Below are 27,763 nucleotides of genomic sequence, written 5' to 3'. Positions count from 1 at the left end.
CCCACCACTACCATCCGCATTCTACACACACAAACAAAAAAATAAAAAACTTTTGCTAAACGTCCAAGGAGCTAGCTTATTATGCCACAGTACAAATGGGAGATTTATAATTTATACTATAAATTGAGATATTCCTATGATATTCGTAGAAGTGACTACACTGTCAACAGTTTCTATTTTTTTTTTCCTTTGTTTTAGTAACGACAGAAATCATTAACAAAGCTACTGTTCACATCTCTATAGTCTGTTCTTATACTTGGAAACGTCCTCACAGAAAATGAAGTTGACAACATGGAGTTCCATAATATCCCTAGAGGTACAACAGGCACAAAGTCTGAATAATACTGATTTGATAATATCTGGTCGTATTAAGAATAAGTCATTCTGCTTTTATTAGATTGAGCTTTATTTATGTACTGTGGATTACAAGTGTGATTCCTTTCAAGCAGACGTGCTCCTTTTCAACTTTGATTCTGTATCTATAAGGCTGAATTATGCCTTATGATAATTGTAGGTACTAGAACTTTCCCACCGACATACCAAAAGATATCCTTATGCATTACTTCAATATATCTAATACACACTTATTGCCACATACTTCAAGAAAATTTCAATTTGAAACTATTTTAACCAACCATTCCTTCTCCGCGCTCAAGTCTTGGGTGTCATTAGAATTCTACTTTTGAATGACAGATAAGGTGCTAACCCACCTTCAGGCAAGAAAGATCAGAGAGGAAAGAAGGGCAACTGGACCAGGGTCAGCACATGCTAATCATTTGATAAATAATGTCTTCTCCCCTTTTAGCTAAGGGTTATTCCTCTATTCTCTCATTGCAGGTTTTCTTTCTCTTTGTAGATGAATGACATATACGCAGATGCAGACATCTTAGGAAAATAGCAAATTCAAAGGAACATTACTGTATTTGTTGGGATTACAATACGCATAGAGCACGTCAAGAAAAAGGGGGCAAGATAAATGTTTTCTTCAGGTTCTTGGGTCTCCATTCAATCTGCATTTGCAGACTGATGGCCTTCTATATTCCTGGTACGGAACTGGAGGCTTGTGATTCAAAGATAAATATTTGAGGGCTCCCAAGAAGCTTAAAAGATGCATGCCCCTGATATTGAGCTCACGCACGTCTGTGACATGGATAAATGACTGTCCACGACAGCAATGGCCAAGGAGCAGGAGGAAGTTAGCTGGTAATGTGCCAATGTACCAATTGTGCCCTTGGATGGCAGGCCCCCCGGCCTTCAGTGACTGGGGCAGAGTAGGCCAAAGGCCCCCTCTGACTCACCCTCGTAAAATATGAAGAAGCTGCTTGATGCCTCCCCAAATGCGAATTTCCACACTGGTCTCAGGATCCTCACAAACCTGAACCAGAATCCAGACAACACTCCAGAGAAGCTTCAGGTGGTCCGAGTGGAGCAGGCTGAGGAGGACGGGTACCCCCTCATAGAGCTTCACCTGTTCCTTTACCTGGGGTTCGGCACAAAGTAGGCGCAGTAACTCTGCAGTTAACCTGAAAGGGAGGGGGAGGAGGAGAATGAGAACCCCGGCACGGCGGGTTATTGACTTCACATTTAGACTAGAGCCATCATCACTGCATCCCTGTAACATTTTCCAAGTCACAGGTCAACATATGTTTTCTGTAAGGGGCTGGATTGCAGGCCAGTGTTTTATGCTTTGCCAGCCACCCAACCGAGCCAATCTATGCAAAAGCAGCCACAGACAATACATAAAAACACAAGGGCATGGCTATGTTCCAATAAACCTTTATTTACAAAAACGGGCAGGGAGCCAAATTTAGCCTGCAGGTCAGAGTTCGCTGACCCGCTGTTCTAAGTCAGAGCCTCACTCACTCTGAGCCCACTGGTCTGGCTAAAAACCTACTAACCAGCAAATAGATACCACATATCATACAATAGGACCGGCATTGTGCTCAAGACAAAAGAAATAAAAGCTCCACCCAAGTCTTCAGAAACTTACTAGGTGGTTACAAAAACAAGACATTAACACAAATGGCAAAAACAAAACGAGAAACAACAACAACAACCCTACAATGCAAGGAAAGTAAACGCAAAGTGCCCAGTGAGTATCTGGACAGTAAAATAAAGATAATGATAGCATGTGACAGTGGGTTCAGCTGAGCTCTGAAACATGATGATGATGCACATTTCACAGAGCCATCCTTAACCCTAAACACTCTCGCTGGACAGCGGCATCCTTTCCCGTGGCTTCAAACACCTGCTCTGTCCTGGCACCGTGAGCCGGGCCCAGGCATCACTCTCCACCTCCAGAAGTTCTAGCCACATGGCAGTCCACCATGTGTGTCACCCCACTGGGTCTCAGCTCAAAGTCATTATCCTCCTCTTCACGTTGGCTCTTCCTCTTATGTGCCCAGTGTTGATTCATGAAACAACAGCCTTTTCAATTTCCCAAATCAGAAGACAGAATCATCCAAGACGCTTGCTTCTCCTTTCCCAATCTGCCCCTGCCAATCAAGAGCCTTCAGGGCCCCCTATTTCCTGGGCAACTGCCGAGATTAATTCTCTTACAAGTCATGTAGCTGGCTAACCCCGCCGCTCCTCCCATTCTTGCGATCCTTGATTGCGTCCAAGACGTAAGCCCCTCTGTCACTCGCCTCTCCAATCTTCTCATGCCCACATGACTCTACAGTTCCTTTCCCCTGAGCCAATTTCTCACAGCCCCAATCCCTCCCAAACTTTTGTCCTCTGACATTCAGAACATATGTTTTTCGGCAAATAGTATTCCTCATCTCCTCGAACTTTCCACACCAGACGTTCCCTCCTTGTTCTAAGTGGAGCTCATTGTGTGGCTACATTCCCCACGTCACACACCCTACACATTGCCACCAGAGTAATCTTCCCCCAAAATGAATCTGATCGTGCTTAAAATCTTCCTGGGAGTCCCCATAATGTTCACAGATAAAAACCACACTCTTATTCGGCACAAAGAGCCCACGGTGGCCTGGCTAAAGGCATCTTGCTGCTTCCTCTATAAAATATGGAAATTGACAGGGTTATTGTGCCAATCAAATGAGTTAACACACAAAAGCACTTAGAGCAGGGCCTGGCATATAGAAAGCTGGATAAAAATTAGCTATATTTTTAACTCAAGATTAACTGTCTAGTTTTCTGGCACTTTCCCTCTTGCACTCTGTTCCAGCTGTGCCCAACCATGCACTGCCTCGAACAAAGACCATTTCATGCCTCCATGTGGGAGCACATTCTGTTTTCACTTGTTCTCTCCCTTTGCCTAGATAACTCCGTCTTCCTTCCAGAAACTTGGCATGACCCCTGGCTCTGACTGGGAGCTTCTTCTCTCTGTTCCCACGGTGTCCTGTGAACCCATCAACCACGCCACTTACAGCACAATGGTGAAACCACTGACCTGCATGCCCGTCCTCTCTCCCACACTATACACTCTATCCTATTCATCTCTGGCATTCTAACATCTGGGCAGAGGCTCTTTCCTAGCAATGGGCTCAGGTAAGCAACTCTGTAAGTATAGTTTGGAAAAGAGGGTGAAACTGAGAAGAAAGATTCAAGGCGGTTTACTATGGTTACGTGTCAGGACTTCATTATTTGATGTCTGTTACCTGCTTTACTTCTTGAGAAAATTATGACTTACTTAACCAAGTATCAGATAATGTAGGTTGCAACTCCATTTAAAAACTACCCAATAACTATCTGGATACAGTAATTCTTCAGAGCAATATGTAAGTTCAAGTGAAAATGAATGCATTTTCGGTTCTGTTTAGAGTTATAATAACAGGTGGTCATGAAACAAGTCAGCAGCTATCTTAATGTATTTTACTTGACTTAAGCAAAATAGATTTTAGCGATCTAATAATTTATTCAACATATAATCTGAAATTACTATAAATAGAGCCACCTCAGAGTTTCTTTCATTAAAGGCACAGGATGTAAAAAAAAAAAAAATCAATAAACAAAAATATTAAGGATGTAATCGTAAGACTTATATAATTTGATTCTTTGCCCAGATCCAGAAGTGGTGCAAAACCAAAGATAAATCAATACACCCTCTCTGTTCTAGTTTATTTATAAAAACTTTAAGAGAAAATAAATGTCAAGGTGACTCATAACTTCAGTTAACAATGTAAATAACAGGACATCATAAAAATGATTATAATAATTTTCATCAACTATGGTATTGTCTTTTCCCTATTAGCAATCCTACCTTTTGGAAAGCAAGTCATATTCATGTAAAATCATCAGCAGATTTTCTACAATGTTGAGTTCACTTATCTTCTCCCTACATTCTGGACTACAAATTAAAAACTATTAGTAATTACTAAAGACATACTCTACCATATCCATTTATCTAATACTCCAGTTCTCATATTATCTCAGGAGGAGAAACAAAAAGCAATATAGCTCCATGGGCTAGGGCTACATCAAATTCCCACATTCAATAAATGTCATATGTCATAAATTCAAATTTGTTTAATGACAGTATGATGATAACATAATTCCCTTTCTCCAAAAAGAATCATATGCTGTTCATAAAAAAGTAATAATAGGCATTATTCACAGTAGCCAAGATATAAAAGTGACCTATACAGGTGTGTGTGTGTGTGTGTGTGTGTGTGTGTGTGTGTGTTGTATGTAACGTATATAATTGAATATTATTGTCTGTCTATAAAAAGGAACAAAATTCTGCCATTTGTGACAACATGGATAAACCTGGAAGGAATTATGCTAAGTAAAGTAAGCCAGACGGAGAAAGGTAACTACTATATGATATCAGTGATACGTGGAATATAAAATAAAAATTAAAGACCTGATGACACAGAAACAGAGATTGAAATGGTGAATAGTTGCCAGATGCAACTAGCTAGAAGGAGGGGGAAATACAGGTTAAAGGGTACAAACTTACAGTAATGAAAAGAATGAATACTGAAGATCTAATGTAGAGCATGGACACTATAGTTAATAGTGTGATATTGTACACTTGACAGCTGATGAGAGCAGATTTCAAGTGTAATTACTACACACACACACACACACACACACACACACACACACAGAGTTAAGGAGGTGATGTGATGAGTGTATTAACTGTCGTGAGCATGATAATCATTCCATATATATAAGGTATATCAAATCATCATGTGCACTTTAAACGTATGTAATGAGAGTAGTCAATTATTCCTTATAAAGTTTAAAAAAATAAAAAGAAAAAAGCATTGATCCACTTATTGGCATAAAAATATATTTAAAGCACTTTTACTTAAACTGATCATGATATCTATAAAGGGAACATGCTACCCAGAATTGTATTAAGGGTAAAAATGTTTGAAAATGTTTTAGATGTTAAAATAAATACATAGGAGAGAATGTTTTTTAAGGTTGGGGAGATTCAGTTGTCAAAGAAAAATTGTGGTAATTTTGAAAGTGGAAGTATCTGAGGGTTGGATAAAAGACTAGGTAAGTATTTCTGGTTAGGAAAAAATGAAAAAAAAAATTTAAACTGGGATTTTCCTTTCCATCTTAAGTTTTAAAATGATACTTTTTCATCCAGGATCCTCTTCTATATATTAATGCTATTCCATGCTTATTTTTCACAAATTATAACTAAGTAGGTAAGCAACTAGAGAAACTGATCTATTTTCCGTCTCTCCCACCTAAACTGCTACAGCAGTGAAACTGAAAAGTACAGTAAAATACACTTACCTTTCAGCTAAACTAGCCAGAGCCAGAAGGGCACCCAGCAAAACATTAGTATCTCGGGCACCAAGTAAATTTACTAATGTCTGAAAAATGAAGTAAAAGAAAGTTTCATTGCGTAAGTGCTAGAAGCTTCTTGGGTGGTATAATGTTTCTGTCAAAGATCATTGAGCTTAACCTCAAGAGGAGTTTTATTAAACATTCACCACACCCAGCTCTTCCAGGGGGTAGGGCCCCTTCCTGCTTTGAGACTCAAGACAAGTTCCTTGTAGCCATTCCTTACCCAGGGCAGGAAGCCAAAGCCACCAAGCTACACGGCCAAAGGTCTCACTCTTCCCTCTATTTTCATGTGCCCAGGAGGTCTGCTCTGCCTCTTCTGATCTCTCCCCAAGGAGAAGTAGAGAGAGTAATAATAGAAACCACAATACTGGTAGCAACCAGTCATCGGGAGCTCATTCTGAACCAGGCTTTACGGTAGCCTCTTTCCAAACTGAGGAACTATTTTTCACCAAAGTATTGAAAACTCTCCCCCCCCCACCCCAAACTAAGTAAGGTATATCAACATTAGCAAGCACTCCATTTGCCTCTGAGATTTCTAAATGATGTTGAAAGAGCATGAATCGATGCTTCCAGGCATCATCCTAAGTAACATGACTTACCTGCAAGTCTGTACATTATCAGTTGCCTCTTCTGAGGTCCCCTTCCCCAGAGACTTTTAGAACTCAGAGTCCCCCAAAAGTACACCCCCAAACACACTGCAGGCCAGAGCTGTAAGCCGTGCAACAACTGATGAGGAGATTTGGGTTTCTTTTATGCCAATTTTTCCCCTTTGTGATTTCATTCGTGTTTTTATGAAGCTATCATTATCTTCATTTCTCTCATCCCCTCCTCTTATTCTTCTCTCACTTTTTTCTCTATCTTCTAATAGAATGTTCCCCAAACTTCAGTCCCTGACATATCCCTTCCACAATTTTTGCCATATCCTCCTTAATGCTACTCAAAATGTTCCTTAAATTCTCAGTGATAGTATCGGTGAAATACATGTGGCTATCAAAATGAAAAGTGTTGACTTGTATATCACCCAGAATCATCTCCTACACAATGGGCAGCATGTGTGAACACATTTTAGACAACCTTGCTCTGGTACATGCTAGGAAGTAACCTCCTGGGATATGACAACTCAACAGATTATTAGAACTTGGCTGTAGGCAGCTCCCACCTAAACAGTTTTACTATAAATATAAATTTAGTCTGTTTTAATTAAACCTGCATTCATTTATGTTGAAATGCATATTCGATCCAGATGCCTGTAATACTATGCCATCTGATTATAAAGTTGAACCATATGAAATTGGCATATAGACATGACAATTTCATACGGTTCAAACAAATATAACCCCATGTGCCATATGGAATGTATTTAGATGTGTACATACGCTTTATTTGTTCACTTGTTAACACACACCTAGGGTAAGTTTACATATATATATAGCCAGGGTTTCTCAAGCAACATTTAAATAAAACAATGAACTTGGTTGTTCTTAAGTGGCATAGGAAAAAGAAAAAAAGAGTTTCAGGAAACCTGTTTGTTATTTCCATATATGCTCCTTAGACTAATAAAGAATATAAAAGGGTTGGCAGAGATGTACAATTCTAGGGTAGATTTTGTGAACTATAATTATAAGAAACTTGATCATGGGGCTCTCAAATTCAGCAGCAATCCACTGACATATGGAGCTGAAGTGTTCACTCCTTCTGGGACGGCTCACCTTGTGGGCTCCACTTGTGGTGACCCATTCTCTTTGGTCTTTGACAGCAGCAAGTTTTTGAAAAATATCTATAAAGAAAGGAAATAGCTGAAAGAGGGATTCAGTGCTTAAAGGCAGCAGTATTCATAGAAACTCAGGTCTGAATTACCAGAAGGGCAAGCAGAGAAAGGGCAAATGGGAAGACAGATAACACAAAAGAAACAATGGAGGGAGAAGGAACAGAGTTTTTTGGTTTCTTTTTTTTTTTTAATTCTGAGAATTACCTCTTAAGCTCAACTAATAATTAATCATATATTAGTATTATAACAATAAATATGGAGACAACAAAAAAGGCAAACATCTCCTTCCCCTTAAGGTCCTCAACAGGGTCCTCTAGAAGTTCAAAGTGAAACCTACTCTTCAAAGATTCCCCCCTATAAAGATTTCAAGTATAAAGAGGAGGGGGGAGGCCAGTGAAGGTGATGGCCACAGCAAGGTTCCCCAGCTGAAGAGAACAGCTGTTCTCAAAGAAACTTCCTGGTGCCGAAGGCTTGTGACATACTCTCTTCTCCCTTTAACTGAGAATCAGTGTGCTGCCGTGGAAACAAACACTGTAAATTAGACCATTCACACAAAGAAAATGGGCCAGCACCCAACAACAACAGGGGGCCTACAGATCTTCAAACCTGGAGAGGATGGAAGGTGGGGCCTTCCAAAGAGGGAAGATTGAGTGCCACACCCACAGACCAATGATTTCACGTTATCATCATTACAGCAGGGTCTTTTTCTTTCTTTTTTTATGCGCACAATGTTTTAAATTTTATGAGGTAGGTATTATTAGTATTAACCCAATTTTATAGATGAAAACTGAATAGCCTATGACATTTTAATAGACATCAAAGAAAGCAAAAAATATTTTTACCCAAATCTGCCATTATGGAAGTCTCTGTTGCATTAAAGTAGGCCTGTACTCACTGAAAATCTTCCACCCAAAACTGGGCTTTTCAAGGTAAGAGTTGTGATCTGAAGTTTTCCTTCCGGGTATATTTTGCCACTAAATAGAACTACTGACATAGACTCTCAATACCATGACTGTGGATGGGTAGACTCATAAGTATTCCAAGTACCCTTTTTCCTGCTGAAAAGACCATCCTGCTCATTCTAGCAAATCGGGAAAGTTGCTGTGTCCCTGCGACAACACTTACATGTCATGTTGACCAGCTTGTCCACACTGTGCTGGTCTTCCCCATAGCTGAGGTACTCATTGGCCACGATCTCCATGTACTGCAGGAGGGACCAAACCAACAAGAGAGCAGATGAAGGACAAGATGTGTACTTCTGAAAATGAGCTGTAGATGGCACAACAGATACACCAAATAATACTCGGGTCCCTGGGCCAGGTTCACTTAAGGGCAAAAGGTAGCTTGAGTTTCTAGATTCTTCACCTTCTTTTGCATGCCCTGAATTTCAGGGAGGGACCATGGAAAGACTATGTAAACTCTCAAAAGTCCTCAAATGACTTGTAACTAAATGAGTTCGTGGTGTAATTTGCCTCCAAATACCACACATATGCGTGTATATGTATATGTATATGTATATGTATATGTATATGTATATACACACACACACACACACAACCGTCATACCCCATATACCAATAATCAGAATAAAATGGGTAGGGGGTAGTCTGATAATCCCTCACTGTAGATAATTGATTATAATAAGAAATAGGCTCAGAGTAACACATAGATTTCTAATATTACAAGGGAAATGAAAGTGGATAAGAGGATCCTTTAGAATATGATTTTATGAAAGACTATGCCATTAAATGAGGTAAGCCCCCAGCCAATTAAAAATAAAAACTAGACATGATGTAGCAATTTCCCAGGAATGAAAATATAATAAAATAAGATAGGTTTAGCATTAAACTGCCATTAAATTTAATCTTCCATTAATATGGAATGAGTTTGCAGGGCCATTGGTTTATTATGAAAATCATTCTTTCTGTACATGCCATAGGTTTTAGGAGAATGGGCTGTTCCAACCCAATGCCCTGCCTAGAAAATTTTGTTTTATCATACTAATATTTAACTGGCTCAACATATACAGTTACCTGTTTGCCTTCCCTCAGTAGCTACAAAAGCAGAAAATTAAGTGAAGTTAAAACCATTCCTCACATTGTCATGTATTTGGAAACATTTCAGTGAGCACGAGAATTCTTTTTTTGTGGAAAAATGATAAGCATCTTCATAACCAATTATTTTCTCCCCTCATCTGGTATGTGCAATGCTGAGGATTTGGTCTGCCAGCCAACACCTATTTCTTTTCATTACTAATTAAAGACATGTGACCTTTTATAGAACTTTCTTGTTTCGGCAGGCTGGGTAAAATCACCTGGAACAAAATGTCATGGGTCCCTTCCTGCTCTGTGAGTATCCTGCCATACGCACACTTATCCACCCTGCCTGCTCCTCCCCTTGGCCGGCAGCCTAAGGTAGGAAAGCCATCTGCTGTCACACACCTACGTAATCCTCGCCCCGAGCCATGGAGTGAAATGGAAAGGCAAGACGAGCCAGCCACCACAAAGGAATCTTACCTGCGCTAGGTTTTCAATCCCGCCCAAGCTATGGAGTATCTCCTAATAAAACAAAACAACAGAACATACACAAAAGATGAGGGTGGAGGGCAAGGTTATTTTACATGCAATTTCTTGATTAAATCATGAGACATAATTATTTTTTGAAGGTCCACATTCTAACATAAATTCAATGTTTGTTATTTGTACCACATTTAAGACAAACTCTTACTAAGACCTTCAGCCTGACTCCTCATTCTTTCTATTTCCTCTCATGTCATCATAAAATATTACAGCTGGAAAGGGCTGTTAGATATCATTCCCTTCACCCTCCTCACATTGCAGATTAGGACAACTAAGACCCAGAAAGGTAAGCCACTTTGCCTAAGTGACCAGCCTGGATAGGAATGGAATCCAGCATCACCAAGTTCCCAGGACCTTCCTGTGGGCCTCTGCCTAGTGTGGTCCACAGACAGCAGCATCAGCCTTACAGAGGAGCTAGTAAGGAGTGTAGAATCTCCTGTTGAATTATACTCTGAATCTCCACAGATTCCCAGGTAATCCACAAACAGTAAAAGTTGGCAAGCATTGCTCTATGGGACTCCTCCTTAAAATGGAGAGGATAATGGTCTTATTAAACCCTGACTCTAAACAAAGGTAAGCATAATCATCGTAAGCGTCTCCTGATGCAGGTCTTTAAATCCAATTCCCAGTAAGAAGGCACTTCACAAAACTATTCTAAAAGTGGTAATTGGGGGAGACCGGGGTGTGAGGCTGCAGGTGTGAGAGGGGCCAGCTTGGAACTCTACTAACAGCAAATGCTCTCCTATCATCCATATTGACATTCATCTTCAGGCAAATGTGTTTCAAGTGGCCCTAACCTGTTTATTTATACTGGCATCTCTTTCCTTAACATGCCTACAAGGAAGTCGTTTGAAATACAAATATTAGCCATCATTCCAGTTCTGTTGGACGTGCATGGTGATGAGTGCTCAAGTGTGGGGAAGAACAATCTAGTTCCACCATGAAGCCAACTGAGTGGGCAGGCTGAACAAAAGGCCCAGATTCTTCAGGCCTCCTTGTCAAGGTTTCCTTATTCGATGTGAAGTGAATTTGGAAACACTAAACATACCCATGTTTCAATCAACTATGAAGCCACACTTATAACTCAATTTAAAATAGTTTTGTGGGGTGCCTGGGTGGCTCAGCTGGTTGAGCATCCACCTCTTGATTTTGGCTCAGGTCATAATCCCAGGGTTGTGGATTCGAGCCCCACACTGGGCTCCACACTGAACGTCGAGCCTGCTTAAGATTCTCCCTCTCCTTCTCCCTTCTGTCCCTCCCCCACTCATGTGCCCTCTCTTTCTCTTTCTCTAAAAAAGAAAAAAAAAAAAAAGTAGTTCTGTGACTGCCTACTAATTTGAATTTTCATCATTGTTTTTACTGTAGAAGAGCTACAATTAAAAAACAGAAGAATATTGTACACATTATTCCTAGTTATGGCAGAATATTTTATACATGTAAAAATAACACATAAAATTCCTTATGTTTGTTCAACAATTTTTTTTTCATTCTTATTACATAAAAGCCCCGTGTTAGGCTCTGAAGGGGACACAAATATGCAGTGAAGATGACCGAGGCCTACTGCACTGAGCTTTAGGCAAGCATACGCTAGATATACAAGTAACTGGCACTCAAGACAGAATTTGGTAAGCGTTATAAAACACTTATACATGAAGTGCTATGATGCTCCAGGAGGAACACATAACATCCTGCTGAGAGGACTAAGGAAAATTTCATAAGGATGGCAGCCCCTGAAAGGGCATAGAAGGATGGATAGAGTTGCTGAGAAGAAATTGGGGAAAACCAGGGAGATTTGGACAGTAGGTCCAAAGGTGCACGGAAGTTGTGCAGAAAGAACATCAGGAGAAGCACTTCCGTGATTCCATGAAGGGCATTACTGGGAATAATGTCAGGAAAGCCAGGTGGGACCAAACTGTGGGAGGGCTTAGATGTGAGCTTGAATGTGACCTCTGTCATGAGGGCCATGACATCTGATGAAAATGTGTGAACGAGGGATGATTAGAATCAGCTCTGAGGGGGCACCTGGGTGGCTCAGTTGGTTGAGCGTCCAACTTCGGCTCAAGTCATGATCTCATGGTTCATGAGTTTGAGCCCCGCATCGGACCTGCTGCTGTCAGCCTGTCAGCACAGAGCCCGCTACAGATCCTCTGTCCCCTTCTCTCTGTGCCCCTCCCCAGCTCATGCTCTCTGACGAAAAAAGAAAGAAAGAAAGAAAGAAAGAAAGAAAGAAAGAAAGAAAGAAAGAAAGAAATCAGCTGTGGGGACTTCCTTCCGGTTTTTGAATGAACCAGAAAGGGAAAGAATGCCACCTAGAAGCCCAGTTGGTTGGCGGTGACAGTGGGAAGGAGAATGGAGAGGCAGAGATAGTCTGTGAAGTCGTGTGATCAAGTAAACATGAAGACATGCTAGAAGAAAGGGAACAAAGTAGAAGATGTCACCTATTTGAGCCTGGGGACTAAGGGGTGGCAGATACTAACAGACATAAGGAAGGAGACGGGAAGAGTCTAGTGTAGGTTAGAGAAGACTCGATTTGGGACATACTGAGCTACTGATGGGATATTCACTTGAGAAAAGTACAAAAGACCATGGAAAATGACATGAGAGAAAAAGATTGAAATCTGGGAGTTGTTGACTTGAAGGCTTGGAAGTGAAAAGACACCACGGGAGAGAATAATGTTTAAATGATTGGTCATGGTCATGGTCGTTTTTAAGTTTTTACCTTGACAAGTAACATATCAATCCAATAATTAGTATTAACAATTTGGGACTAAGTCCCAAACTCTGTTCTGGGAATAACCCTTTTATTCTGTGCAGTGGGTAGCATTAGACATTCTATTTAAAAAATAGTAATAATTTCATGGCCAAATTCAAATCAGCTTGTAAAATAATACTTTAAACAGAGTTTGACAATTGGTTTTATCATAGGGCCCCTCAGAGCTTTGAACACCCCGCCATGCATTATAAGCCTCCAATGGGAGAACTGAGTGCAGTTTTTCCCAAACATCATTAATTGAAGCACACGTCTTTTCACTGAATAAGTATTAACTCCCGTGGATCACCATTGGAGAAGCACTGTTATGACGTATAGGAAAGAGAGAGAGGGTCTGTCACTCTCTGAGAATGTTGTTGTTACATGCTCAAAAATTTGCCCTTCATTTACAAAATAAACACTCCCCGCTTCGGCCCCCCATGCTCCTATGGAGACTGGAGCGAGGCTAGGAGATTGCTCACAGAATCAGGGTCCTCCCTATATTTCGTTTGGTCATACCAATGGGATTGCTCTAACCTGAGAGTGTCAGCTGCAGCAAACCAAAACCACAAGTTACGCATGCGCATACCTGGGCTTAACGGTTCTGACTACTAACCTGAGGAGCAAATATGACCGCACACTTGGATGACAGCAACACCTCCCGAGTGCCCTGTCAGATCTCAGCATTTTCTCCCTGCTCACAAGCCACAGAGTCACAAGACTGGCTTCTGTACTTCTGAACCCAATGACCTGGAGAAAGTCCCCAAGTCAATCTGACCTTCAGTCCAATGTGCAGTATGTGAACAAATGTCCTTGTTCTATTCCGAGGTTTTCCTTTTTTTAAAAAAGTGATACAATAATATAATACAGATAAAGAGTATGTTCTTTAAAAAGGGAGCACAGTGCAACACCAAAATAGATGTCGTTATGCACCACTATTTTTGCAATGGCTGAAGATGTCAGTGACGTTGGATGCTCTCATCCTACACCTAATCAGCAACCAAATCAATGTCGAGCACACTGCAGTGAGCCCTTAACAGTGAATCACAAATGTGATCACTTTACTCCTCTGCTTAAAGTCAACAGTGGTTCCACACTGCTCATTTCTGGGTCTTGATTTTAGGCCCCTCTCTGTGCTGGCATCTTATCTTTCCAGACGGAATAGCAGTACTCTTGAAAACCTTGGTAGGTTCTATTTGTAGGGGATAAGTAAGAAGAAAATACAAGAGATGTTTTAAAGTTTCCTACCTTGGAGTCTGGAAGCAAGGTAGCGCCATTAAAAAGATTAAGAGTTGCTTCTGAAGGTTCAAGGTGAGAGGAAGGATCAAAGAGCTCCATTTTAAAGTTACTGAGTGGAATGCACCACCACAGTGCTTCTCAAACTCTTTGGTCTCTGTGTTCCTTCACACTCTTAGAAATTACTGAGAACCTCAAGGAGTTCTGTTTATGTGGGGTATATCTACTTATCATATTACAAGTTAAAAGTGCGAACATTTTAAAACACAGGAGGAGTAGACAAGCACACGTTCCATCAGCCATCAGAGCTGTGACATTTTCATGCATCCCACAGCCTCTGGAGAACGCCACTGCATATATGTAAGACAGTGAGTGTGCAAAGTCAAACAACACCGTGGCATTATTTTTAAGATATTTTTGGCCTGGTAGAATCCCTGAAAGGGTTTCAGAGATCCATAAGCCGTCCCCAAATCGCACTTTGAGAACCATTACACTATTGTGTCATCCAGATGGCCGTCCAAAATACTCCTGGAAATTTGTGACTTTCACGAAGAGAAAAGTTGGAGACTGGAGGTATGTACTTGTGAGCAAAAAACCAACAATGCCAACAACGATAGTTGAAGCCAAGAGCATGGGAGATAGGGGAGAAGACGATGAAAGAAAAGAACTTTGGATGGGGCGCCTGGGTTGCTCAGTCGGTTAAGCCTCCGGCTCTTGGTTTTGGCTCAGGTCACCATCTCGCAGTTCATGGGATCAAGCCCTGAGTTGTTGGGCTCTTTGCTGATAGTACAGAGTCTACCTGGGATTATCTCTATCCCTCTCTTTCTGCCCCTCCCCTGCTCGCTCTCTCTCTCTTTCTCTCTCTCAAAATAAATAAACTTGAAAAAATAAAGAACTTTGGGAAGGTTAACATTTAGGAAGGCAGGGTCAAGAAAAAGAGCAGTAATACAGAAAAACACAAAGTGCTAAGGAAGAGCTATGGCCTCCTGGGAGCGGTGGAGACAAACAGAAAATGCAGTGAAGCCTGTGGGCTGCTAAGAGAGTTGAGAAATGCAGGTGCTGGGATAAGGTCACTCAGCCTGCCCACCTTTTTACTGTGGTTGCTAAGATAATTGTACTTAGGAGCTTTTAAGATTTTCACTTCATCCTCGATAAGCAATGTACTACGGCTTCACAGTAAAGTCCAGGTGGCCATTTCTCTGTATCCTGCTTGGGGTTCCTACCATACTTGAAACCTCAGACCACGTGTCTCCCTTTAATTGCAAACAACCCTAAGCACTCCATATTTTCAAAATGGCTTCTCTTTCATTCCTTCCAGGTTTTTTTCTTGCTGGAGTCTCCGTTAAGCATATACTGAAGTCTCTGGCAGGCAAGATCCAATCTCTGAGCTACCAGTTTGCAACCTCTGGATCAAGGGATGCTGACTGAAACATGGCTTCCAGGGAGAACCCTGTTCACAAGAATTCAGTGTGAAAGCAATACAGCCCATCAGTTCTGACAGAGAGGAAGCGGGTTCAAGAGATATAGCCTGGCCTCTCAAGAAATGTAGTAATGAAGGGAAGGTGAAGATTCGAAGGGACATCTGGGTCCAGGAGAGGACATTTTTACAATAATAGAAAATAGAAAGTGAGACACTGACATAGAAATGAAGAGAATAGATAGATGGGTAAGCCTTGGCAAGGAGGAGGGATATTTCTTCTGAGACAAGAAGAACATAAAGCTTCAAGGTAACCCTAATATTTCAAGAAACAAAGAAGAGATAATAAGAGAGTTCCCACTGGAATGGCTTTGGTTTTCCCAGAAAGCAGACAATGCTGTAATTTGGTGAGGATGACAGGGTCAGGAGGGGATCGGAGTATGAGAAGCGGACAGGGTTTGGAACAGCCACTGTGGATCCTGCGGCACAGACTCAACAAGCGAGGAAAGGAATGCCTAGCAAGGATGAAGGCTCGCTGAGATTAACTGGCATAAATTACAGTAAACCCCAGCAAAGCTTTGTGACTTCGGCCAACAATTCTTGGCAACTCAAGATGTTCAACAACCGCCTGAGCACACGCTCTTCTTTGTGGAAAGAGTGCCAGGAGGAGATATTCAGAGAGAATACCCTTCTATGGAAAGACTAGAAATCGGGGAAGGACTTCATTTTAATATGTGTTTAGTCACAAAATCCCATAAACAATGAGGTCACTGAATTCTTTCCTGGAGAGAGCAGGGCAATCAACCGTGTCCCGATCCATCAAGAATTAGACTAAGAAAGGCAATACTTTGATGGAGATCAGCAGAGTAGGACACAACGGTCATCAATTTTCTAAACAAACAGAAAATCTCTGAGGCAAATACTTTGCTAACTTCCATAAGTCAGAAAATTAGAGCCCCTGCTAAAAACCTACCTTCATGAGAGTGAAAGGAGATGTTATTAATAATTAAGTGGGAACAAGGAACACATACTGGGACTGACCCGGGCAAAATGGAACACGTGGTCCACCGTTATGACATACGCTGCACACAAAATTGCAAACGGCCCTTCAGAAATACATGGAATGCATAGTTCTGTACGGCTGGTCATGGGAAAAAAAAAGGATGCTGTCTTCCCCAAAAATCTCTGAGCAACCAGGACAGAAAGCCATTTGGAGAATGCCCTGAGTCACACAGTCAAAGGGCTCACTAAACTATAATAGCACAAGGCCAGCTTAGAATACAGAACGAAGAAGTGGTGATTCGTCTAACGGAAACAGGTGGCACCACCATGAATCCTACAAGACTCATATCAGAGCGGGCTCTGTAGCTGACTAGTACGAAACGCTTTTTTTAAGTGCCAAGGTTGGAAAAGATAGTTATGGGGGTAATGAAGAGAAACGCATTCCGACGCAAACAATTCATCAGTAAAACCAAATCCAAAGTAAAAGATCTTTGGAGTGGCCTGAGCTTCCTAGTAGCTCATCAGGACAGGGTGCAAAAGGAGATGCTTCTTAGGGGGGAAAAATCTGTGAAAACACCGAAGCACGTATTTAGAATAGGAACGTTCTAAATATTTAACATTGGCAAGCAGTAACAATAATGACTAAATAAGCGATCTTGAGGCTTTGGAACAGTGGTTCTCAAACTGTGGTCCCCTGACAAGAAGCATCAGCTTTACCTGGGAACTTACTAGAAGAGCAGATTTTCCAGCCCTCCCCAAACCTACTGAACGACCAGCTGTGGTGATGGCCCCTAGTGATCTGTAGGTCGTCCATGTGTTTCTGACGCACACAGATGTTTGAGAACTGCTGCTTTATGGAAGCAGCTGTCTACTAGCCGATACTAGAAGAAATAATTTTGAAGGTCTGGGTGAAATGTTAGGGAAGCTTGTTTTTTAGAGCCTCACTGCTAAAGCACTAAGTGCTTGCTGTGCAACGTGTGGGCCATGGACCAGTGGCATTGGCGTCCTCTGGAAGCTTCACAGAAACGCAGAGACTCGGTCGGGCCTCACCGTGCACCTGCTGAATCAGAATCGGTGTTTACAAGATTCCCAGTGGATTCCTGTGCACATTAAAATTTAAGAAACACTAAACTAGAGGCAGCAGCACACTCAAGTAACTAGTGAGAGGGGGGAAAGTTTCTCGGCCTCGCAACCCTCATCGGAGACCAGCGGCAGGTCCCGTGCTCACCTCCAACTTAGATGTGGGCAAGGGCCTGGACTCTGGAGCAGCTGCTAAAACTGCAGTCTCTGCCTTTCCCACGGGCTGCTTCGGGAACTCCCTGAGAAGGCCCCCACTTGTCACTGCTGACTTTGACCTAGGGAGCTGCTTAGCCTTGAACACACTCAAAGGTGTGGCCTGAACTGCCAATGGTTTAAACATACACCAGAAGTCCCATCCACTTAATACCATAGTTAATACAGCAGAAACATAGAGATTTGTTTGTCCCTATTAAATTATTTCTCATATCTTTTTAAATAGCAGTTGAGATACCTCCTAAATTTGAAAGCTATTGAGTTGTGAGACAGAAAAAAAAAAAAAAAAAGCTAACATGATCCCAGATCTTTACTTCATCTTCATAACAAGTAAAAACTACCTTTATTTTTTCCAACCAACCTGATAACATGGATCCCTCATTAGTAGTCTCAGACAGATTAATACTCTCAGAAAGTGAATAGATGGGGCTCGATTAACCCACTCTCTGAAAGAAGAAAACAAGAGAAAGCATGTTTGCCCATGTTGAAGAGGCCAGTGTGACAGTTCATGAACAACACAAAACAGTGCAGGACAATAAGGGACACACAAAGGAATAGCATTAGTTTATTTCGAGCATAATCTACAACAAGGACTATCATTTGGTACCTGAACACTTAATCCATGTTAGTGTGAAATGCATAAAAACTGCCATCATCATTTGGTTTGTACTGCCCTTGCTGACCGAGGGGCAGCACCTGACCAAAAGAAATAGCTAAAAGTTCCAATAATTAAATTTGACTTAACAAGAACTTATGCCCTAATAACCTAGGATCCATTTGAAAAAATTATACGCATACATTTTAAGAAAAATATTTTTATTTCATTCTTAAGCACATTTACTTACTAATGGTGTGTGTGCTCCTATAAACAGTAAACAAATTCTCAAGCCTTGTGATCAGATTGGATACCACCACCTTCTCCTCTTCCACCTGCTTTTCACCTCGTACTTGCTTTTTATCATAACAGCCATGGAAAACCCAGCTTCAGAAACATACGCCATCATCAAAAGGAAGGTAGCCCAATCTTAATATGGAAATCATACAGCACCTTGAGTAGTTGGCACTGTATCTGACAGATATTGCATAGCGTTCTTCTCCTTGAAAATTTCAAACACTCCATGATACCCTGGGGGTTCTCTGTAGCCTCCAGGGCACTTTGGTGGGCAGTTTGGGGAACACCGTGAAAAAGCATTTCCTTGGATCAGTTTCCCCAGAAGCAGACCCTGAGACGAAGGTTGGTGTACAGGTGAATGGCTAAGGACGCAATCTCAGGGGAGACCATGGAGGGTGGGGAGCACGAAGGAGAAGGGGAAAGATAAGCCCGGGCACCCTCTCAGGCAACACTGTCTCACACGGTCCTCTAAGCTAGCCCAACAGTGGCGCTTGGTGCAAATGTTAACAAAACACTAAAACAAAAAGTGTCTGTTATTCCATAGTTAGCCAAGAAAAACTGAGGAAGATAAGGAAAGCTGTTCCAGACTAGAAGCCACATAACTTCTCCCACCCCCACAGCTGGGTTAGTTATGCATCCAGCAAGGTTAGGATACTTTAAAGATCTGCCCCTCGGTCAAGTGGAACATTTGCTTAAGCTGTGGTCCCAAGCCAACCTTTGCCTGGCCTGCCTCATATTAATCCTTAGCACTGGTGGTAGAATACAGCTTCACCTCCTCCACGGTCCTGAGAAATTCAGCTCTGCTCCCAAACCCGCACATCTCAAACCTGAGTGGATGAGACCGACCCTCCTCAAAGGCAGGACGAACATCTACGGTCACTGCCACTGGAGGTGTCACGCCCCACCCTACCTCCTTCCGCTCCACCCCAAACCCCTCACTATTCCTTCCAGAAGGAAGTTGGCAAATATGCTTTTCCCATGTTCTTATATTCCCGGGGATGTCTGAGAGCTCCTGATAGGTTAGAGCACCCCCCATCCCCCCCACCCCACCTCACAGAGGCCTGGCTGCAGACAGAGGCCGAACAAGACGTCCCAAAAGCATCACTGGCTGAGAACTGCTCTCCCCGCCATCACCAGGGCTCCGGGCAGGAGCTGCCCACCGCACCCGCCGTCAAACCCTGGCCCTCCTCTCGCCCAGGCACCATGACAGCGACACCTTTGCTACGGAGGCAAAGCTCAGTTTCTGAGAATAAAGGCAGGACTCAACCCATGCCGGTGCCGCCAGCCAGGCACAGTTAGCCAAGGCCGTGCCATCGTTCATCCCGACTTCCCTGCGTTGAGGAAAATACTGCAAATTTGAAATGCGCTTTGAATTTAAAACAATCACCTATGGGGACACTTATTCTGAGACTCCTATTTCAGACAGAATACCTCTAATCTTTATAAATAGGGAGAGGGCACATGACTACTTTCCCCTTCAGGTGCTGGGGTCAGCTAAAGATAGCACGGAGCCTGAACTGGAGTGCAGAGATCCGACATCCCAAAGACCTAAAAGAAATAATGATCAAGTTGCAACAGCTGCTAAAAACCTAATGAGGTTTAATGCTGATTGCTTTTCATTATTTAAGAGGAAAAGCCATGAGACATATCAAGAGGTGATTCAAGCTACAAATATGTGTGCACTGGTATTTTTCCTGTTAACTATATACACTCTTCATGAGGAAAAGTCATGACGTTTGCAATGTTTTTCACATTAAAATAAATACAAAAAGCTCTTTTTCCCCTATTTCCTCCCCCCTGTAAAAAAGAAAAAAAAAATATGCCAGGATAGGCTTTTTAAACTTATTATTATTGAAGGAGTAGAAATAAATGAAGAGTTCCAGAAAAGTCTGAGTTAAAGGTTCTGTTCCAAGCAAATGGCATTTTTTGTTTTGCAATTTTGGGACTAAAGCCCAAAGCTATTAATATTTCTACGTGATTCTGGCCTCTGCTGTTATAAATGTAAACAGAATTCCTGGTGTCTGAGTCCTCTGGCTTCTGCTCTCTGAGCGCTGACCTCTGAAGGAGCAGTTGTTCCTTCCTTGGCTCCCAGCCCCTAACCCCCCACAAGGACGCAGCACATGGGATGGAGCCCTGGTATTCAAGAGGAATGGCGTGTTCTGTAAGATGATCTATATCTCTGTTTGCCAAGAGGTGGGGGACTAGGAAACACACGACTTAGTGCAACCAGAGAATTACAGAGAATAATAGCGGCAGGCCATAAAGACGGGTGCTCTCATTGTATTGAGCCAGCAACTGCAGCCCGGAGGAACCCAGAGGCTGGCCCAAGGCTGCACAGGAGAGCAGAGCTGGGGCCTGACTCCTGGGTCCCTCCCCGCCCCAGCACCGACTCCAGGTCTCACAGGCGGGGGTGACTGCAGAGACAGTGACTCTCCAACACGTACACTGTGGGAGCAGGAATGTTCAGCACAGCAGCCGGGGGTCCTCTGGGGCAGCTCTGAAAAAGCTGTCTGTCTGCAAAGACAGCGTTTCCCTGGAGGGTATGTCCCAATATAGCCGCTGCACAGCAGCGGATTCATGAGCGGGCAAATATTTATCCCCTCTTGTGACTGAACTTTTGCCACTTCTTTCACAGGACTATTAATACAGAACAGCGTGATCAGCTCCCACGGCCTTTGCCCATGACCACCTGCCACATCGCTTTCAGCATCACGCTCCGCTTTCAGTACAAAACGGGAAGGGAAAGTGGCACGGGCAGCACAGCAACTGAAATGTGGTCGCAGGGCCTTCACCGTCTTGCACAGTGGAAGAAACCTGTGTGTGATGTGAAAGCTCCATGTAAAAAGCAGTCACGAAGCTGCGGTATTGGAAGGTAAATACCACACGGGACAGCCAAATGGTCTGAGGTCAGCTGAACCCAGGGACGGATGCACAAGCCAGAGGTTCACCCTAGTCCTCATTCGTACCACGCTTCGCTCTCTTTCTCACTCAGAAGAAGTGGCATCTTCATGGTGAGGTGTCATTTAAACTGCCCCTTCCATTAATACACAAAACGACAACAACAACAACAACACTTTCACCTCTGACTCAAAATTTAAGAGTGGAGAAATTCAATCAAGCCTGTTTCAAAATAAACATTATCTCGCATTCCTACAACAGAGCCCTGTATTCTTTTTGGAGGGGGAGAGATGTCAGAAAAGTAAAATTCACATCCAAATAGCCATGGTAAGACTTAGAAGAAAAAAAAAGTATGCGTGAAGAAATTAACTACAAATGAATACTCAAGGCATCTTTACCGGCTTATTCCAGTATTCACAGCGGGTCTTTCTTCTTCCTTTGTGTTTCCCACTAAATTTAGCCCCAAATATGCACCCAACCAGAAGTCCATCCAATGGGTTATGCCAGTCCCTAAAGTCAGAGAGATATTGAGCAGAGGGGACTGCCTATATGTGTTTCTTCTACACAGTTGATGGAAGTTTCAGAGGTAGAATGGTTTCAAATATTTACTCATCACCTACTGGTAGCCAGGCATGGTTACATGCCCAGGGTAAGGCAAAGGACAAAACCGTGCACTTGTGTTCATGGAGCTGACCTTCTAAAGGGAGAAGGGCAATAATAAAAACAAACAAATAAAACTTTATATGAGGTGGTGTATAATGGAGGACAAGAAAGTTTAAGGGTTTAGACAGTCCAGGGGATACTATTTTAGGGAAGTCAGAGAAGGGTTCTCTGGGCAGATTAGCATCCAAGTGAAGTGAGGAGTGAGTCTAGGTCAGAACAGCAGAAGAGTTAAGTATATAGTCCCTGAGCAGGAGTGTGATTGTTTGTGCAAGCAATAGTAAGGAAGTCCGTCGGGCTGAAGCAAAGTGAGCCAAGACAAAGTATTAGGAGTTGAAGTCGGAGAGATGGCAGGAGCCAGATCTGCAGGTCTCTGTAGAATAAGAATAGGGACTTCGGAATTTTTATTCTGGAAAGCCACTAAAAGGCTCCAAGCAGAGAACTAATATGATCCAACAGATTTTTGAAAGGATCCTTTAGGTGGCAGTATTGAGAACAGTATAGGGAATCGGGGATCAAAGCAGGGAACCAAGTAAACTTACTGCAATTGTCCAAGTAAGAGATGATGGCAGTTTGGACCAGGCAATAGGTGGGGAAGAATAAAGCTGAGGGAGGGCAAGTTGAGCAAGAAAAATCAAAAGTCCTGTTTTAGGCACGTTAGCTTCAAGATCTCCAAAGAAGAAAAAGTCCGCTAATCACTATGTAAAACAAAAGATGAATTGAGAGTAATTATATACAACTTATAAGGCACAGTCTGTCAGAGCAAAGCTCTCCAAGTGTTTGGGGATTGGCTGATTTTAGCCATGGAAATGTGGTCTCTAGACTGTATCTGGAAGTCACTGCCTGGCTCTCAGAAGGTCATGTACTAATGGGAAACTGTCATTTATTGGTTTGGCCACGTTAAAATTTGTTCCAGTGGTTGCATGTGGCCCAAGAACAAGCAGTGCTTTCCTGGGAAGGCTAGAACATTTTAATTTCATACCTGGTAGATATCCAAGTGATTGATTTTTGCAATCTGTTTCCAAAATACGCCACATTTACAGTAGATATTTCAGAAAACGGCATGTAAAATAATAAGGACACCAACTTGTTCTTATTAGAAAAGTGATTGCATTTTTGGAGCAAAAAAGTCATGCTAAATGGATCAGGTGGTTCAGGTTTAACTGACATGGCAGAACCTGGTATATATACTTACTTCCTCAAAAGTTGCAATATTCTGGCAATTGTAGAATAATCACACCAGGAAGAGACCAGCTCAGTGAACCCACTTTAAAATAACACCAAACATATTAAATAGCAGGGAGCAAGTTGCAATGAAAATCTTATCTTAAAAAATAAACTAAGATATATTTTATTTTACATTTCACAAAATTTAAGTTATAACCGCAACTCTGCCCTAATAACTAGAACAAAGCAAAAATGGATTCTGCTGACATTTGGGGGCACACTTTTTCTGACCAATCACATAACGTGATCCAACATCCTTGAATTCACTTTTGGCTTCGGCAACATAAAGAGGTTCATTTTTGCAAATATATTAGAAAGAGTCATCAATTTTTCCTAAGGGCCTCTCCTAACCTTTGGGGTCCAAATGTACTTTTTTGAAGTCCCACCTTGTCATTGTCCTCGTTAATACCCCTTCTTCAATTTGTCAGTGGTCTAATTATGCTGGCGCCTCATTAGCCAGATTCTAACAGTTCAGCACTATAATTATTTTTTTAGTATCATCAGGATATTCTACATCTTTAGCCACATTTGCAAGTTCATTTCACAAGAAAAACTATGTTATATTTGCACTGTATTACAGGATATGCACATCATCTGGCAATCAGCAAGGAATGGACCAACAAAGAGGGAGCTCAGAGGAACAGATACACAGAAGAGATCCTTGAGTAGAGGTCAATTTTATAAGTAGTTAGAGGATATGCCAATGTTGTGACAACTTTTACTTTCCTATGCAACCTCATAACAACCTGGTCTTGGATACCCAGCACCCTTTGTACTTTCCTGGACAGGCAGGTGAAATGGAAAGGGGGTGGATTTATTTTCTAACTAGACTCTCCAATAGATGACATTATGGCTGAATGAAAAGTTGGAAGATCAAAATTTGCTTTTGTACTCTGCCATGAGTCAAGATTTGTGACCACGTGTAACCAGGAGTAACCTCAGCTTCAGGGATGCCACTTTCACTTGCCCTCTGAGATGTACCACGAGGTGTCTGCAGTGCTTACTGTGTTACCTTATCTCACCCTGGATTAACAACTCCCATCTCATTTCAGATGCCGCCTCGCAATCTTCACTTCTGAGAACAAAGGAGTAATCATAGGCCAATCTTGGGAAATGCACCCAGAAAGGAAGTATCTAGAAGTATGGTTTAGAGGAAGACTGCAGTGGGGAAGAATGGAATAGAACAACAATAAGAACAGCATCACTGGGGCATAAACTGACAGAAGACGTGGAAGGGCTCACACTCCACACGTGACACAAAATTCCAATCAGCTATATCCTCAGGGTAAAACTGAACGGCATAACATCCTGAATGTGTCCAATCTCGTCTACAGCCTGAATTGGACCAAAGACCAAAGTCCACACCCCTCAATCTCCCCCAGTCTTTAGTTGTAATAATATAAATAGTTTATATCCACCATATTTTCCCTTGTATCGGGATAGTGGATAATTGTTTTGCTGACCAGAGTAGATGCTGAGTCCCTAGAAGAAAGGGATCATGTGTTTTATTCATCTTTGTATTTTCACTCTCTCTTCCTTCCCCAATGCTTATTCCCTCTCTTCCTTGCACACAGTAGATATACAAATGTATTCAAATGCATTGAATCCAAGCTTTCCAGCCAACATTAAATCTGATGTTGGCAAAGAAATAGGATAGGAAGCTATACCAGAAAAGTCCCTGAGATGTAATTCTTCTGTTAAGTCTAAATTTAAAGGGGGGTGGGGGGGGGGGGGAGGTAATTCTGACTATCTTAGCAAGGTCATATGGGGTGAGGAACAATGGAAGACCTTTACACTTAAGCCATCTTTGACCCAACCTTGCTTTTAGAATAGAACTGAACGTAACAATCCATCAGCAGCCAAAGGATGACGTAAAAGGATGCCCTTGATGTTCAACATTCCTAAATTCCTTCTTGTACTATGAAGGCAAAGAGATCTATAATCATCTCTTCCTAGTTTGAAGATTTCCAGGGACTACTCATGTTGCAAGCCAGTAATTCCATCCAATCTAAGATGCCTCATTAATCACTAAGAATTTGAAAAGGTCCTGACAAGAGATCTCTTAACTTCAGAATTGTTAAGATCTTTTCAACTGTTGGATGCCAACCCTTGCCCAATTAGTTTCCCTAACAATTTCTGCATCTAGTGCCCTCAGAGTGGGGACACAGTGACATCTCTCACATCTTTAATTCTGGAAGTATTCTTCCTTCCTCAAAGTACTGACCCAATAAATGGTCTATGAGACATCCGTTGAAGAGTCCATGATAGCCGTCTTCACAATGAATTAAAGAACGTCATTTCCTAATACCATTTCAGGCATAATTATTCTGCTACTAACCATCGTTGTAGTCTGTTCGAGCTCAGGGAGAAAACAGTCCAGGGCAATTTCAGGGCCTTTGTAGTGTTCATTAATCTTTCAACAATCTGAGTATACTGTCAAGAACTGAGCAGGGACCCGATTCCAAAGCCATGATAAAGATTTTAGGCTTTTTGTATCATCTGAACCAGTCCTATAATCCTCTGCTTAAATCAGGTACAAAGACATAATAGATGCAGTCCCAATCCTGGATTGCTTTAAACTAAACAAATGTATTTGGCAGCCACTGTCCAACCCTTGAATATTTAATACCAAATAAGCCCCTTCTAAAGATCAAATCGTTAGGCTGCCACTTAGACATGTTTTGTAGCTGATTCATCATGGAGGACCCACCGGGATACTGTTCTATTTAAAGTCAGCTATTGTACTGGACCAAGTCAAAGTCTTATCTTGCTCAAGACATTAAATTCTTAATATTTCTCCTATTTTCCAACAGGAGTAATTTTTTCCCATCTCACTGGGGCAGAATTCAGATATCTCAATCAAGTCACAAAGTGATGCAGAAGATTCACGGTTCTTTATAGGCATCCTTTCAGCCGCTGCTTGTCAGGAGAGAGCCTGGGCCTCCAGGGAAGAGTAGAAGGCAAGGTCCTATCCATGTAACAATGCTGGGAGCCACCTTCATAACTAGCAGCAGCATAACCAGCTCTCACTTCAAGCAGCCCAGAATGAATAGAAAATTCAGTCCTGACTACAATCCAGCACTAGTCAATGGCTCACCGAAGACGCCTGATGTTTGTGAGACAGAAAGAGGTCTTGCTAACCCTTCCCCATAGTTCCAACACTGCACTTGTGTTAAGACAATGAAGATCAATAAAGGGAACATTTAACTTGGTCCCAAGAAGAAATATCATCATTGGGCTGTACTGGGGGGTACACATTCATCCTTTCCCCAAGGTCAAAGCTGGGGCAGCCCATTTAATCAGTCCTTGTATCAACTGAAAAAGTGTGCCATGAGGATGTTGGCCAGGGGGTTACGCAGTGTCTGTTTCATAAGGACCCTGGAAATAAACTCCTGAGTATCCAAATTCATAGTAAGAAAAATAAGAAAAACAGTGTAACATGGGTGTTTTCCCATTTTACCTCATCTGTCACAAAATTTGGCAAAATTCAGTATTTAATCAGAGTGATTTTAGTGAGATCACTTGCAATGCCTATTCATTTGCCTCCTTCTAAATGATATTTGTTCTGTTTTATCCTTTAAGTATGTTGTATCCAATCTCATAAACTGCTTCAAACCATATGCTAAAAATAAGATATATAAGATATGCCATTCATGTGTAAATTGTTGGTCTTTTCTGCGACAGTCTTACCTGCATATGAGTCTATTTTTCACCAAGGCTGTAAAGATCTCCTGAAATAGTTTATGCTGCGGATGTTTACTGAAGTTTCTCTCATTCTTGTAGTTTATACTGAGATTAAACAAACAGAAAAGCATTTTGTAATAAAAATTATTTAGCCTGTCTCAAAGTTAGCAATGCAGGCAAAGATCATCTATATTCATGCAAATATTGAAGGATTCTCAGGATTTAACACATTATTAAAGGCACATGTCCACTGTTAAAAAAGGATTAACTTATAAAGCTAATAAAGATTATAATCAAGCATATATATTTCATTTTACCATTTAACTAAAGGATTCCCTATAAACACTTAATAGCTAAACTTGTTCAGAAGGAGGAAAAGGGTATGCAAAGAGAAAGAATGATTGGTGCATATTATCTAGACACCGCATTAGGCTGTAAACAAGTTTCTGTGGTTGTTGATTGTTTGCATATGGCGTGTGTGTGTGTGTGTGTGTGTGTGTGTGTGTGTGTGTGTTTAACAAAGTCTGGAGATATCCCATTTTCGGCTTCTTTTTTCTGATATTACAACCCATTAAAGAAGTTA

The 27,763-nt window shown here is 41.8% G+C and overlaps 1 protein-coding gene across 7 annotated transcripts in view; it reads right to left on the bottom strand.

Annotated features, from left to right (window-relative positions):
• NEK10 (NIMA related kinase 10) overlaps nucleotides 1-27,763 on the bottom strand; it is a 230,098-nt gene that overhangs the window by 178,354 nt on the left and 23,981 nt on the right. For 6 of the 7 annotated variants that reach the window (XR_007155710.1, XM_047875604.1, XM_047875605.1 and 3 more), the window contains 8 exons: nucleotides 27,187-27,285; nucleotides 18,181-18,265; nucleotides 10,060-10,101; nucleotides 8,669-8,747; nucleotides 7,485-7,552; nucleotides 5,722-5,801; nucleotides 4,226-4,312; nucleotides 1,299-1,523 (listed from right to left, as the gene is read on the bottom strand). Coding sequence is in view for 6 of the 7 variants with exons in the window: in XM_047875604.1 (XP_047731560.1) it covers nucleotides 1,299-1,523; nucleotides 4,226-4,312; nucleotides 5,722-5,801; nucleotides 7,485-7,552; nucleotides 8,669-8,747; nucleotides 10,060-10,101; nucleotides 18,181-18,265; nucleotides 27,187-27,285 (765 nt within the window). In the remaining variant the exon portion in view is untranslated. Of the gene's footprint in view, nucleotides 1-1,298; nucleotides 1,524-4,225; nucleotides 4,313-5,721; nucleotides 5,802-7,484; nucleotides 7,553-8,668; nucleotides 8,748-10,059; nucleotides 10,102-18,180; nucleotides 18,266-27,186; nucleotides 27,286-27,763 lie in introns of those variants that run through there. The other variant, XM_047875609.1, reaches the window with a different exon arrangement.

The sequence above is a fragment of the Prionailurus viverrinus genome, chromosome C2, assembly GCF_022837055.1.
Source record: "Prionailurus viverrinus isolate Anna chromosome C2, UM_Priviv_1.0, whole genome shotgun sequence".
In the NCBI taxonomy this organism is placed as follows: Eukaryota; Metazoa; Chordata; class Mammalia; order Carnivora; family Felidae; genus Prionailurus; species Prionailurus viverrinus.
Note: the sequence above shows the minus strand (reverse complement) of the source record. Positions and strands in the feature narration are given on the sequence as shown.